The sequence below is a fragment of the Pseudopipra pipra genome, chromosome 5 (genome assembly GCF_036250125.1).
Source record: "Pseudopipra pipra isolate bDixPip1 chromosome 5, bDixPip1.hap1, whole genome shotgun sequence".
Lineage (NCBI taxonomy): Eukaryota > Metazoa > Chordata > Aves > Passeriformes > Pipridae > Pseudopipra > Pseudopipra pipra.
In genome coordinates, this window is record NC_087553.1 from 61328223 (window position 1) to 61344048 (window position 15826).

General features: G+C 38.7%; 2 protein-coding genes across 3 annotated transcripts in view; one reads left to right on the plus strand and one right to left on the minus strand.

Annotated features, from left to right (window-relative positions):
- Nucleotides 1-240: 240 nt before the first annotated feature.
- On the minus strand, nucleotides 241-10915 carry DUS4L (dihydrouridine synthase 4 like). 2 transcript variants are annotated; one of them, XM_064656325.1, is made up of 7 exons: nucleotides 10809-10915; nucleotides 10539-10673; nucleotides 10173-10294; nucleotides 6686-6803; nucleotides 5094-5216; nucleotides 3706-3932; nucleotides 241-2220 (listed from the first exon to the last, which is right to left on the minus strand). In XM_064656325.1, exons 2-7 carry the CDS (start codon nucleotides 10646-10648, stop codon nucleotides 1973-1975), a joined length of 948 nt encoding a protein of 315 aa, XP_064512395.1. In that variant the 5' UTR covers nucleotides 10649-10673; nucleotides 10809-10915; the 3' UTR covers nucleotides 241-1972. The 2 variants fall into 2 exon arrangements, with proteins under 2 accessions (XP_064512395.1, XP_064512394.1); XM_064656324.1 differs by lacking the exon at nucleotides 10809-10915 and having other exon boundaries at nucleotides 845-2220; nucleotides 10539-10748.
- The window catches only part of COG5 (component of oligomeric golgi complex 5), a 183340-nt gene continuing 178414 nt past the window's right edge, over nucleotides 10901-15826 (plus strand). Inside the window, exons 1-3 of the mRNA XM_064656312.1 lie at nucleotides 10901-11054; nucleotides 11869-12008; nucleotides 12954-13011. Coding sequence (XP_064512382.1) covers nucleotides 11000-11054; nucleotides 11869-12008; nucleotides 12954-13011 — 253 coding nt within the window. The 5' untranslated portion in view covers nucleotides 10901-10999. The remainder of the gene's footprint in view (nucleotides 11055-11868; nucleotides 12009-12953; nucleotides 13012-15826) is intronic.

Below are 15826 nucleotides of genomic sequence, written 5' to 3' on the forward strand. Positions count from 1 at the left end.
CAGGAAGGTGATCGTATCAGAAGAGTTATGTAACTTTGCTGTCTTAAATAGTGAACTAGACTTGATGACTCAGGTCATGCCTTTCAAACTTTTATTCATATGTCTAAATCAGTGATATGGTTTGAAGCTGGCTCCCTGCCAAGTCTCCAAACCTTACCACAAGAGGGTCCTCCCCCCCCAAACCTCAGGGAGAAGAGGGAGAAAAACAACCAAGAAAACCCGAAACGAGAGAGAGACAGCTAAAGTGATATATATAAATATATTTACACTTATGTTACAGGTATATACAATTGAAATATATATACAATTTCACAAGGGAACGGGAAGGGGGAAGGGAAAAGGAACAAAACCAAAATAATATATATATATATCTCCCAATTAGCAGCCCAATATCTATCCTCTAAAAGAGTTAGCAAAGATATATCTCACTACTCTCCTTGGGACAACCGAGAGTCGCTCCGGAACGATCGCTGGCAGCCTCTGTCTCCCAAGGTCGGCAAGGCCTAACCAGGCCTCGCTCCCCAACACGGCAGACTCAACAGCAGGGAACCTGCATTTCCAAGCCGCTGGAAGGAAAGAGGACGAAGGCCTCTCCTCCTTTCTTCTTATAGTCTGGCTTACATAAAAATTGTAGGGAATACTGGGTAAATCTGGACCCTCCCTTGGTTACAAACTGGTCACCAAGGAAGGCCTAGCCCAAACCACCACAATCAGACATATTCATAATGAAAAATGACCAAGTATTTTATGACATTAAGATATTTAAACTATTAAATTATTTGTGAGTAGCATCAAAAGCAACCTTCCCTCGAGATTGTTGCATAATAAAAAAAAAAAATCACAATTCTATAAAACCCAAGTAATTTATTTAGAAAATTTGTAACTATTCACAAGTATATTCATAGAACAATCACAGTCAAAAAAACTAGGCAATTTTTGGTATAAATTTCTGTGTAAACATATAAAGAAAACAAATTATTTGATTACAAGTAATTGTACTGCACAGTTTTGTGACATTTCCCCTGCAGAACAAATGCAGCTGGTGTGTAATGTTTATCATCCTGTTCTAATTTTCACTATTTCACTCCTATACAGTGATTCAAAGCCAAGTGGCTGTCATGCTTTGATAAGCAACATGCCAGTGGGCAGAAAGGACTGCAAGAGCCCTACTGAGAGAATCTGTCAGCTTTTCTTTGACCTAAAAAGTTCTGGTGTGGTAGATGATAGGGATCTTGTATACAATTATAATACGGTAGATAAACAAAACTGAATTTAGTTAGATTGAACTCTCAAATCTTGTGTTTTAATTTCAAGCTAAGTTTGTACTTAGTTTAAACTGCCTCTTCATTTTACTTTTTCCTTCCTTCCATCACTGTTTATCTATTCCATATTTCTTCTGCTATACGAAGTATGGAATTTTTCTAAGTTGTAAGTTTAGAAAGTTTTAGTCTGCAAAAGGAACATCTAATTTAAAAGAGGATAGTATGCTGGGCTTCAAAGCGTCACAGTCTTAAAGTTTGAAAATCTACTCAAATTTAAATTCAGCTTATGTCAGTTAAAGCAAAAACTTCTATAATTGCTCCCTTTGTATTCTTCTGGTCTGAAATTACTGGCATTATTTAGGAGGATTTTAGGAGGTTTCATGTAAGAAAGGCCCTAGTTTTGCAATAATATTGCTGTAAGCAATTGTCTGGTGAAAATTTAAATTACTGGAGCCTTACAATAATATACCCTCTATGTAGTAGTGCATTGTAAACCGAATTCCACATTTGTGGAATCTGGAATATTTTCTAGAGAGAAAAATGTACACATAAAAATGCTAAAAAAATAAATTACCATCCTAATGATGTTACGCTGTGTTTAAAATACAATAGATAAATGTGACTAAGAAGTAGGAATCCAATTAAAACTTTAACAATGTATCAACAATTGCAAAATACAAGTTTACACAGAATTAAAATAGTTCCATTTATCACATACCATAATGGTCATTCAGGTAATCTAGTACTGCTGAGGTACTTGATAAAACATTAAAAACTTTTTTTTCTTGTTTTGAAGTTATCCGTTCCATCATGTACATTAAGTGGTGGTGGAAACATGTAAAAGGAGTTCCGTGCTCAAGAGCAATGTCAACCCAGTCCTGGATGCACTTTAAAGGTGTCTCTTCGTATCCTGCAAACATAGCTGGATTTGCCAAGAGTCCTCTAGCCACCATTATACCTTCAAATTGGAAATTAAAGCAGTAAGTTACATTCTACCTTAAATTTGATGTTATATCTTCCTGTAGATTTTGTATAGCGTCCCTGAGGACAACACCCAAAGCTTACAGACAAGTAATTGGAGAACAATGGGGATTAGTATTACAGCTGTATGAGAGAAATCCATTTAAAAAGGCAGGCCTCAGAGAATCTGCAACACCTATCAACACATTCCACATTCCAGAAATTTTGAAACAAAACACAGGACACAGAGCCCTTTCATCCCTACTTTTGAAACTGCACTTAAATAGTATTTTGTTTTTACTTGCTACACACATACAGGCCTGCCCTCATAACATAAAATTATGATAGACACGAATATGCTATATTTAGGGTTTTTTTGTGCAACTCAAGTCTATTCACTGACCTAGAATCCTTCTTCCAGTAAGAGCTCAATGGCTCAATTCAGTAAATATCAGGACTCTTGATCTGCAGTAAATCTTTCTGAACAAGACAACTGTAATCCCATATTGTCAGATCATTTCTATCCTAGTTTTTCTGTGATTAAGGGACTCTGTTTTCCTGCACTGTTGATATATAATCACTTAGTATTTTCTTTAAAAATAAGATGATAAAAAATGAAAAATTTCTTTTGCCATTGTACATGACAGAAAAAAACTTAATGCTTTATATTTTTGCTACTGAAGACGGTCAGCTGAACTATGAGAACATTCTTGCGTGTGATGCGTTTCCTTCTTGCTTTGTTTTGGGGGGAAAGCAGAACTGCAGTTTAGTTCAACTAATTTGTGTTTTTGCTAATAAACCACAACAGCGTCAGCAGAAACCTTCCACACGAACTTTTCTTTCTGCCACTGTTCTCTATCCTGTTCTCTCTAGTTGAAATATATTAAGTATGTGGATACAGATCACCTCTTCAAAACATATACCAAATTTCCATATTGTCTTGAAACCACAGACAGTTGCAGGAATCTGTTGTGACTAAGTAACTGCAGAACACAAATTTTACCACTGAAATTAGAGTGCAATGTCTCCTTGAAGCTAACCATCTCAACTGTTAAGTATCTGGCTTAACAGTATTTCTTTTTCCACTGTATTAGTACCGCGAGAAATCTGCTCCGATGTTCAGGAAGTAGAGATTTCCAAGTGGAAGTTTACAGTCCTTTAAAAGATGATCAGTTCCATAAAGAGATGTAATGAGTGTCTGAAAGTCCCCCTGAACTCCACTACTGAATGATGAGATAGCATAATCAAGCAAAGAGCTTTTGTAATTTGCCTCAGAAATCATTTTTTGTGGCTTTGAACAGCAGTGCTCTAGTGCTCTGATGATTACAAAGTGATTCTGTTTATGAGCATCTAAAACATGCTCTTTCATTTGTCTCCTCAAAGAGTGAAAATCACTCAACTCATGTCCTACTTACAGCCAAAATAAATACTTTGAAATCTGATTTGTACGTTTACTTTGAAAATAGAGTATGTTCAATCTTACCATCTGCTTCTGTCAACTGATGAACATTTTCAGCATCTTTTAAAGTTTTAACGTCTCCATTAGCCACAACAGGTATAGACATGCTTTGTTTAATTGTTTTAATTGCATCATAATGTACAGGCTGATGCCTTTCTTCTATACTTCTCCCGTGTACTGTAATCCATGAAACTCCAGCTGCTTCAGCTTTTTGACACAGGTCAACTGTTCTTTTTAAGTCCTCATGGATCCTAAAATTCCAAGGAAAGCAGTAAGTAGTAGGTTACCTGGACTATAGAAAAAGCCTTCCTCCATAAGAAGTTACCACAGATTTGTATAAATAAGAGTATAAAGACAATATTATGTTGAAAGACAGTGTTTGGGGTTAAGACATATGAGTTTAATGTATGGAAACTGCTATTTAATTTAGCATTTCCCAATTACATGACATCTCTGTAATATACATAGTAAATTTTATAGATTGAGAAGGGTACCCAAAATTCTAAAACAAACACCACAATTTTGCATATTCTGTGAAAAAAAATCCAACTTATAATAGTTCCCCTTTCCCGAAGAACTGGAAACTGAGTTGAAACTTAACTGACCAATATGCAAAAGCCACACAGGATATGTGGTGAAATAGTGAATCATGGAATAGTCATAGAATCATAGAATGGTTTGGGTTGGAAGTGACCTTAAAGACCATCTAGTTCCAAGCCCCTGCCATAGGCAGGGATGCCTTCCACTACACCATGTTGCTCAGAGCCCCATCCAACTTGGCCATGAACACTTTGAGGGATGAGGCATCCACAGCTTCTCTGGGCAACCTGTTCCAGTACCTCACCTTTCTCACAGTAAAGAACTTCTTCCTAATATCTAATCTAGACCTGCCCTCTCTCAGTTAGATGCCACTTCCCCTTGTCCTATCACTACGTGTTCTTGTACAAAGTTCTTCTCCAGCTCTCTTGCAGCCCCCTTTAGGTACTGGAAGGTGCTCTAAGGTCTCCCTGGAGCCTTCTCTTCTCTGGACTGCACACAAAGCAATGCAAAACAAGTCTACAGAAGTTTAGAAACTGATGAACTGTGGAGAACAGCTCACAAAGTAAATTCTTGTAATGATACAGACTATGCATTGCTTTTCTTTTATGGAACCCTTTATCTTTTATCTTGTACTTTTATGTTGTTTGGATTGCAAGAAGACTCTAGCCTACAGTATTTTATCTGGGTAAGGAGTCAAAGGCTGTGCTAGTTCTGCTATCTAAGTTTGGGACTACTTGCCCCAGATAGTCACATGTCAGGAAATTACTATAAAGTGTAATAATACATTAACAGACTATTATAACTATTACACTAAATTGTTTCTTTAAAAAAATAAAAAGGATTCTTCCATATACCACTGAAGTTAGACCTACCTTATTTTAATAGACACTGAAAATTTAGGGTTGTCGATCTGATTTCGTACATGTCTCACCATATCTTTAACAAGTTCTGGTTTATTTATTAAGCAAGCACCATAACCTTCTGCCATGGCCCATCTTTAAAAGAAAAGAACATTTGTATTCTAATTTGAAAAAATGCAGATCAATTTCAGTCAAATACATCAAATTTCTTTCCTTATGACCTTCAGAAACCCATGTGGTTGAATAACAAGAGATAGTACTGGCTGTACAGTGATTATTTGTTTGCAGTTTCATACCATTATTTAGATCCTGGTTCAGTCTGCATTGTGCTGTTAGAACTTTGGACAAGTTACTGATCTCTTTCAGTTCAATTTTCTGTCCACAAAATGGACTCACAAGGAAGATAAATTAAAATTTAATCAACAATGGTTTAGATCATACATAAAATAAATAGTTCGGTGTTTCCCCTTCTATTGGATCATGGATTTCTTCTAAACAGAAAATGACTTTGGATTGAAAAGTAAGATTTTTGAAGTGCAAGTGAGGATATTATTTCTGTTCTCTCTCAACTGCAAAACACGATTTAGATTGGCAGGAAATAACCTTTGCTTCCAGTTAAGAGCAGCAGTTTTTTTCTTAAATAGTTTTTTTTATAAAGGTACATGAAGTGCACAAACTTTTGTTATTTCAAACCAATATGCAGAAGAAACAAAGGACTCAAATGTAAGCATATATTTTTGGCCTAAAAGGAAGTTATAGGTTGGCATACTTAATGGTAGTTAGCTTAGGAAAAAAAAATACACTTCCATTCCGAAGTCTCAGATCTCTCCAGAAAAGATTTTTCTCAAATACTGTAATTTTAAGTCAAGACAACCTAATTAGAATAGAGAAATTAAGTATTTGTACCATATTATTATCTTTTAATTTCCTATCTTATTTTTCAGATCTTCATTTAGAAAAACACTGCCTGACAAATGTGTAATAGATGATTCTTAATTGAACCAGTTAGCAAAGATCTTCATTTGTTCATGACTACTCTGTTTCACTGTTAAGACAAGATCTTTATCAATTCAAGTGAGAAGCAGATCACTAATTCACTATACTTATAAATCTAATACAAGATAGAAGAAATTGTTTTCTGCACTTCTTGAATAACGTAACCTGTATAATTTTATATTAGAGACTATCGTTCACTTGCAGAAGTTTGAGACATCAGGGACTTGCCTCATTGTTTTGGGAATTGCCACATCATTTCTCAAAACACTCTCCAAATTATTTGCAGCAGGCTCTTTTTGGTAATGCATATTTAACAGCTGTTGAGAAGGGATGGACACTTCACTTCTGAGCCAACACTGAGTATCTCAGAAATGAAAAAAGGCAAGTTGGTAAATAGACATGCTTTTCCCAGTCTCACCATGGTGACAGGCATCTCAGAACACTCAGAACAGCGTCTTGCCACATAGACATCTCTGACAGGTTAAAAAGCTGTTTCTCTCTTGAAGTCTATTTTTAGGTTAAGACAGAAATTACTACGAAAATGAGGACCAGCATTCTTTAGTCTCAAATTATTTCATCATATTTACCCATCTTTTTCAAAACTTTACCTCTGAGGACAACCACAGTTTAGGTCTATTCCATCTGCAAAAGGACAGACGATACGTGCAGCATCACACAAAACCTGTGCTTCTTTTGCAGCGAACTGAACAATCAATGGATGATCACCTACTCCAATGAAAAGATATTTAGAGATTTAAAAATTCCCAGAAAATAAAAAGAACAAATTCTAAATTTTGAATGGTTTTTCGTATATTGAACAGCTGTCTGACCATGGTCCTGGGCAACCAGCTCTCGGTGACCCCATGTGAGCTGGGGGGCTAGATAACATGACCCACAGAGGTCCTTCTAAACTTGACTGTTTTATGGTTCTGCAAGCCCCAGATCACAAATAAATAAAGGTAGCTTACTAGGTGATACTAAATGAGTATGTCTATTAAGAGAGGTAGAAATTCAGACAAATATATGTGCCCTACACAGCTGCTGGCTCAACATACACTTTTTCTGACTGAAACCAGTCAGTTGATTATCTTCCACAAAGATCACCTATGAAACTACGTATTCTCTACATTTCAGCAGCCTTCATGCTTCCCCTCCTAGCCTGCCCCTTCTTGTCTGCATGCTGCTCGTGTGCTGTGCTGATATGGCTGTCTTGCCAGGTGGGAAACTTGCTTACAGAACCAAAACCCTTCAGAAAGGAGCTAAACCACCCACAAGCTTTGCCCTTCCTCATCTCATCCCATCTTTTTCCTCTTCTGTGCCAGCATGGCTGGTTTTTATCCAAAGAGCGATAAGCAGAGTTGGAATGAGTGCACATGCACAGAGGCAGCTTCAGCAACTTTGTCTCAAGTGAGAAACCAAAGTGTCAGTGCTCCTCAGCTTGGGTCTGCTGAACTACTTCTGATTTACTAAGCCCCTGCAGAGAGCCAGATGGTCATTTGGAACATGCTCTCCTCTTTTACAGCTACTGCATTACATTAAAGGCATCTAAAAATACCTCAAGCAGTCTTAGCACTCACTTTCCGTATGAACAATTGCTGCAGCTAAGAAGAGGGAGGATATCTGAGCACTAATGGAAAGAGATGATCCAACAAATACACAGAGCAAGTGCACTTCTAGCAGTAAAGAGATCACAAGTGCTTCTGAAAATTTTTTTTTTGTTTTAGAGGAAAGTAAATAGTTCTTGAAGTAGTGGAGCTTAGGTCAGAAAGGCCAGCAGTACCCTCTCAATCAAGCTGAGACACTTCTAGGAGTTACCTAAAAATCCAGCATGCAAGAAAAATCCCATGCATATTTTCAAAACAGTGTCCATTTAATACAGTGCTGTAGCTGAAGATTTACATTGTTATAGCTAATATTTTAGAATAATCCCACACTCCTAGATTTTTTTTTTTGAGTATTAAGTGATAAACATACTGAGTCTAGCCATACAAAATTTTTTAGCAGCAGCCACAAAGAGCATGTGTCTCTATCTGAGAAATACATAACAGAGAAACATTAACGCAGAAGGAAACGGAAAACAGAAATTTCAAACATACTCCGCTAATTAGAAGACAAAATCCCCAAGCAGCCAGCAACTTAAACATAGAACCACAGAAAATGTATAAATGCTAATAATGTAAATACTATAATCTGGGCAAAGTATGAGGCAGAGTGTTTTAGAGGCCTATAAAATTAAGGCCAGCATGAAAGAAGGGAGAAGGGAAAAGATGTTGTTTACAACCCTTAAACATTTAATTCTGTACCCCTTGTTATCAGATAGCAAAGGTACAGCATGTAGCTGTAAAGGAGAACTTCCTTTCCCTGTCCCTGCACCCCTCAGAATATACATTTCGGACCTGTTGGAACTTCAGTGCCACCAGACTTCGAGTAGATCAGAAGTGTAACTAAATTCGAAGGGGACTAACTAGTAACTGTGGACCTTTGAGCCATATATACTGTCAGTTATGTTCTTACTCATTTATTTTTACACACAATGAATTATTCATGCTTTTTTTGAAGTTCAATTCTACTAATAAGAGTGTCTACCTGTGTTTCCCCATGTGACTTTTCTCTGTAACTGCTCTGTTCTATTTGAATAATGCACCATAGTAGTCAGTGCATTTCAAATAATGAAAGGTACTTCCCCTATTGCATATACTTATGAAACCAGAAATTCTGTGGTCTGAATAGATTAAATCATCACGCTTCATAGATCCTACATGCTGATCTTACTAGCCCATTAGCAGCACTCTTCATTCTTCGTTGCAGCTTATACCGGTTCATTCCTTGTTATACTGTTCCACTGCAGTCACTTCACGTCAGCAGATCTTGTGCTCTACAGCCATAACACTCTACAATTCCTTATACTCCTTATTTCTGTATGTGTTCTGGTTATGTTTCATTACCATGCCTGAAGCTTTGCTTTTCCCCATTGACCCCAGCCATGCTTCAACTTCCCAGTCTTTGTGCCTTCTTGCTCTCAACATCTCAAGTTGTCCATCAACAACCCCTTCCACTTTCCACTCCAGCTAATGTGAAACCCTGCTTCTTTTACAAATCCTTGATTCCACCATATCAATGTCTGGTCTATCAATTTTTTTACCTTTAGCAACACTCTTGATTTTGCTATAGACCAGAAAATTTTTCCCAGCAACGAGTTAAATGTTTGTAACTAAAACACACCTGAAACAATTGCTGGGAAAAGAACCTTGCTGCCATCTTGTACTTGGTCTGGCTGGGATGGAGTTGATCTTCAAATTTATTTAAAGTTTGTTTATAGCAGCCTGTGTGGTGCTGCAGTTTGGATTTTGTGACAAAACCATTGCTGATAATTCACAAACTGTTTTGGCGATTGCTGCAAAGTACTTGCACAGTGCCAAAGCTTTCTCTTTTTCTCACTCTGCCTTCTCCTGCCCCCAGCAAACAGATTGGAATGGGCAAGAAGTTTGTAGTGGACACAGCTATGACAGCTGACCCAAACTGGCACAGGGAATATTCCATGCTGTATAACATCAAGCTCAGCAACAAAACTGGAGTGGTACGGGAAGAAGAAAGTGGGTTGGGACATGGAATTTGTGTTCCAAGGTGGCTGTTGCTTTGAAACTGGCTGGGCATTGGTCTGCCAGTAGAAAGTGATTGCCTTTGTATCACTTGTTTTTTTCCCCCCCTCTTTCTTTCCTTCACATATGAAGCTGCCTTTATCTTGACTCATGACTTTTTCCTGCATTTGCTCTTCCTAATATCCCCCTGTGCTGCTGGAAGGATGGAGGAGGAATGAGTGAGCAGCTGTGTGGGTGCATGGCTGCTGGCCAGCTATGTGATCCACATCAGTTTGGAGGCCTTGATTTCAGGTGGAGCCAAGGTTTTCCACTATTTCATTTGACCTACTATAACTGGATTGTGCTTACTCTCACCTAGAATTTTTACAATCAATAAGACACAGTATACCAAAACTGTTAACAGATGTCAAGTTGTGACAGAGTTCATACACTTGGCCGATTTGGCTTATCACCACTTAAAACAGTCTGACAAGGGAATGGTTTATTAAAGAAATACCTTTGTTTGTTGTGAATTCGCTGTCTCTTGCTTTTGCAGATCTCACAAAATCTTCTGCCACTATCATCGGTGTATAACACAAATCGCAACTGTATTTCCTAACCAAGGTTCTGAAAGCCAACCTGCAGACATAAGAAAATTAGGAGGTAAATTGTAAAGGCATTTTTCTGATGAGCTGTTCTAAAATGCTGCTGACATGCAGTACCGTGGGGGTGTTCAGTTATAATCGCAAGATAAAACATGTCCCATGTCTACCCCTGTTTTAAATAATTAAAAGAGAAAAAGATAATCACACTTGTTTTTACAGTCAAGATAAACTTCCTCAGAGAAAATACACTGAAATCAGCTGACATGACAGCTACTTACTTTGAATAGCGGACCATGGGGGCACATATCTTCACAACTTGCCCAGAACGAAACAAATCCATGGGATCTTTTCGTCGGCATTCTTTAGCTTCTGTGATGTCACCAATCATGTATAATTAACAGTCCTTTTGGCATCTGGAAAAACAAACAGCGTTTGAAACGTAAGTAATGCAGTTGCTTCTCACAGGCCGTGCTGCAAACATCACTCTTTGAACTGTGACGGCAAAAAAAAAAGCGTTCCGGTGAAGCGTCCCGCAGGACATCGCTCACTCGCACGGCGTCAGGAAAAGGAACTCCCTCCGCAGGAGGCCCCGAGGCCCCGCCGTGTCCCGGCTCCCGCGCCGCTCCCGCCGGGATCACCACGTGCCGCCGCCGCCGCCCGCCCGCTCCGTCGCGCGCCTTCGCCATCATCGCCGCGCGCCGCGTCCCGGGAGTGACGCGCGGGCTCCGGCACCGCCAGCATGGAGGAGGCGGGGGCGGCCCCGGCCCCGGCCCTGGCCGAGCTGCGGGCGGACGGTGAGGCGCGGGCTGGGGGGGCACTGCCGGGCACAGCCCCCGACGGCCGCACCGCCCGGGGGGGTCCCGCCCGCGGCGGCCCGGGGAAGACGGAGGGTCCTCGGCGAGGGCGGTGTCGGGCCGGGCGGGTGGAGCCCGGGGAGGGGCGGGCAGGGAACCCCCGCGCTCTGGAATCACGGAAAGTTTGGGTGGCGGGGAGGGAGCGGCGGCCGACGGTCCGGGAGAAGCGGCCCCAAAGGGAAGGAGTGCAGTGGGAGGAGAGGCGAGGGTGCTCGATGGAATTTGTAGTCGGTGTCTGGGAACCCGGGTCTTGCTTGATCCACAGTCATCGTTGCAGTATCATTTCTTAATGGTTTTATAAACTCACACTGTTGTGAGAGTCTGGTATGATTTCATGAAGTTGTGCCTTGTGCCACGTGTCAGTTCCTTGGAGGTGACTGGCGTGTGTTTGGTTATGGGCACAAGCTCAACAGCCTCACCCTGATTAATGCTGTAAAGTTTGAAAAAGAAGACACTGACAGTTTTTAGTATTTTCCACTCAAGGTTGTCGGCAATAAAGGAACAGGAGTCTTTACCACCATTTCCAAAGAAAAACCCAAAAAAACCAACAAACCCAAACCCCAACCTCATTTATCGGCTCTAAACCTGTTTTTCTTGTTTGTGGTGCTTTCTCACATTTGTATTATGTGATGAAGACAACATACACTGTGAAATCAGAGGAATGGAAGGTCAGATAACTAACTGTACATTCTAGGTCCATAAATATTATTTAACCGTTCTGATGCATGAATATAAAGTCTAAATCTTTTTTCAGAATGTTATGCTGACTTCTTCAGAGAAGACTTTGATGTGAAAGCTTACACTTCCCAGTCTATCCATCAGGCTGTGATAGCTGAGCAACTGGCAAAACTTGCGCAAGGTATTAGCCAGTTGGATAAAGAGCTGCATTTACAAGTAAGTTTAAAGCGTACCTGTTATTCTGGGGTGATTGATATAAAATATTTAAAAAATCATCAATCTTATGATCTTGTGAATTCTGAAATTGCCCACTGTGCTCTGCAAGTAGTAACTAAAAGTACAATTTCCAGCTAAACTATTAGTAATTCTGAAAAGTCAATTAAGCCCATGCTGCCTATCAAGAAGCCACATACAGTTTCAGTTGCTGTAGTCTGTATACTGAGATACATATCTCTGCAGTCTCTCTGTGTGCTACTCTTCTTTGCAAGAATGTTCCTTGAGTCTTTCCAAATGATGATATCAACTAACAGATGTTTTGGAATGACATTGTGAGCAGATAGGGAGAACTTGCACCCTTTCATTCTCTGCTGGAAAGTAGCTAGGCTTACCTGTAGCTAGGCGAATATAAAACCTATGTTAACGCACTTCTACACCTTTAGAAAGGCTTTTGAGTTTCGATAGTAGAAGACATTTTCTATGTGGAAACTATGAATCCACAGTGGACCTTGCAATGGGTTTGTGTGTAGTTTCATAACCTGCTTCCTGCCTACCCCGCCGGCCAGTTCTTTGGGAACTAGTTTCTAAATGTCATGAATACAAAAAAAAAAGTAAATATACGTTATTGTTGTGTGATTAGTAAGTTCACATTTACAATAACATATGAAGGTGTGTTGAAATGTGATTGCTCTGTTGGCTTTAATTAAGTTGTCAGGTACGCTGATCCTCTTCTTGTTCTGAGCTTGCTGCTTTTGTGAATTAAAACCGTTGTGTTCCGAAAACCCCTTCATCTTTAAGATGTACCTGCTTTTTTCTGTGTCTGCCTAATGTAAGGATGGTGATACTTAAATACTTAAAGTAGGAATGATGACGATATAGTTAATCCTCATTTTAAGTGCATGGCCCCATTTTTCTCTGTTGATTTCTGTATTCCGTTTTTTTAAGGTTGTTGCAAGACATGAAGATCTATTGGCCCAAGCAACTGGAATTGAATCCTTGGAAGGTAAATACTGTTATATTATCCTTGCTATTCCTACAGTGCAGGAAGCATTTTTAGAATCTGTGCAGGGAATATCATTCACTGCCAACTTTGGCCCCTCATGTTGAGGCTAGAGATCTGACTTCTGAGAAGTAATGTGGCAGCTTTTTTTTTTGATGTCAGTAGATGGAGCTCCAGGGAGAAGATTTGGCTGATACTTATCTGTAGTAACTGCTTCACAGGAAAATGTATTTCAGTAATTAGTTCTGAGGAACTTTAGCAATCAAGCCTTTTTTGGCCTTTTAAAATATTTTCCTAAATAAGCCTAATTTTGTTGCAACATTGGCAGATATCTGTTGTCGTAAGCACCACTTTATGTTGCATATGCATGTGATGCATAGTTTGCATATCTTAACCAAAGAGGCTTTAACACATAATCTAAACTGTGTTGAGATATTTTTTCCTTATAAGGGGCTACTAAGTTAGATACATACCTTTGTTTTATTCCACTGTTTTGAGATCTGGTTTTGAACATAAACTGCTGACTTTCAAAGACCTTACTTAGGAGCCACTGAATCTGTATAGAAAATGGTTGCAATATATTGGCCTCGTGCCAGGAGCTCATTAAACCTGCCATTCTGCTCTTTATCTCTTGCTGGGAACTTCATATGGTTTTGTTCTGTTTTGGGGTTTTTTTTGTGCGGACAGATACTTACCTCTGTGAAATTCTAAATTGCATATCCTATCAGCTCCAAGCATATCCCCTTTTCCCCTTCCATTTTGTAACTTGCTAAGTAATTTATCTTTGTTCCTTTTTTTGCTTTCAGATTTTGGCATAACCAGAGTTTCTGGTTACTGACAGTTATAGTATATCCTTAGCCTTTGGAACTTCTTGGATACAGTATTTGATTGTCAGCATTTGTCTATAGCTGTAAAATTAAACAGGTGGCTATTTAATCTAGCAATGGTAGCTCCTGAATAACTTTTCACACAGTTGGAGAATCAAGCATAGAACACTGAAATATGTGTTCATTCTCCAAATAAAAAGTAGATAGGAATCTGTAGTAAATCTTGTGATTGATAAATACCATTCAGTCACGATCTTCAACAATTTGTGCTCAGTGAAATTGTATTTTCTGAAATTATGGTTGTATCTGAAGGCATTCCTTCCTAAAACTGCTCTGAAGAAAGAATGATGTACTTCAAAACAACTATTCAGTTAGAAAAGTTTTCTGTAAGGCAGGTGTGGTAAATAATGCATGTTTTACAATAATAAACCCAAGTAAAATAAAATCCAAATCACCTAAAATTTGTTGAAATTAGTCCATTTATTTAGGGTTATGTTCTCAAAGGAAACACTGAATCAATCTTAATGAGAAAAGAAAATGTGGATATCAATGGATTTTTTAATTATGAAGTTAGAAATGCATAGCTTTTGGTATGTTTGTCAAGAAAGTTAGCAATTGAAGATCATGGAGCTAATTTACAGCACGCATAGTCATTTGTTTGTATGAAAGTGAATCTCATTAAATATTTCAAATTGATACACCCAGCTTGTAGAGTCCTTTCTTATTCTGGCTTGCCCACTTTTTTAATGGTACACTGATCTGGAATACATATTCTTCTCTGTCTAATGGTAGTTCTATAGGTATCTTGAGCTGCTTGTTATCTTAAGATAGGCTAAATGATATCATCCTGTATCTTCCACAGCCGATGGAGAAGGTAGATTGCCTTTTCACCCATCCTTATTCTGCCCTCTGGGAAGAGGCCTGCTGTATGCTTGACAGCAGTACCACAGCCATGGGTGCAGCAATGTCGTGCCACTGGCCCCTCCCCTCTTATTGCAAAGTAGAGTAGAAAATGCAGCCTGTTTTGCCAACTTTTCACTATATCTCATGTCTTCATCCTCTGATGTGAGAAAATTGCATGCTGGCCATTCCATGTATAAATGCCAGAGAACCCATGAATCTGTTTCTAAGCCAAGTTAATAATTCTGAAACAGGGAGAAGATGGAAATTTACGTATTTATACAAAGTGAGATATAGTCAAAGTAAAGGACCACCGGAATGTAACTATTAGCAGTAGTTTTGTTTGTCTTCCATCTTACTGTATCATGCTGCAGTTTTACCTAATTTACTGATGACGTGCTTGCAAACAGGGCTCTACAAAAATGTAGTAAGTTTGAGTATGCTAACAATAACTGGAACAAAAATAATTTCATAGGCCTGGGTTTGTGTAACTTAATTAAATTTTCAGTAGGCTGATTCTGTATTGCAAAAATGACTGCTATCCTTGACTACTTTGTTTGCAATTTAACAAGAAAAAACAAACATGCTTGTTGGCTTTCCTTGTGCTGCTCTGCCAAACTAATCTGGAATAAACATGATTAGGGTAGTTTGCTCTGTTTGTAATCTAAATTAGATGACCTTACAATGACATTGATACCTTACTTTTTGCTAAAGATGCTTATGCACAGGAAGAAAACCTTAAAGGAGAATTTTTTATTTTCTCAGTCCTCTTTGTCCATCGGTTTCTCTGAACCATCTAGTCACTATGTCAAATAAATAGTGTTAAATGGGTTGTGCCATTTTTGTATATCATTTTCAGTTGTTTGTACCAGGTTTTATGCCTTTGAACCACAGCCCTGATTGTCATTCTTTTAGAAAGTAACATACCCTAAATATTATTTGAAACTTCACAAGTGATGGATTTCAGAATAATATTTCTTCTGTATATTTCTTCTTTATGTTCTCTACCAATAAATTTTCCATAACATTCAATAAGTGACCTATTACCTGCTCAGTTTATTCCCTAATATGCTGCATTAGTCTGTATGAAT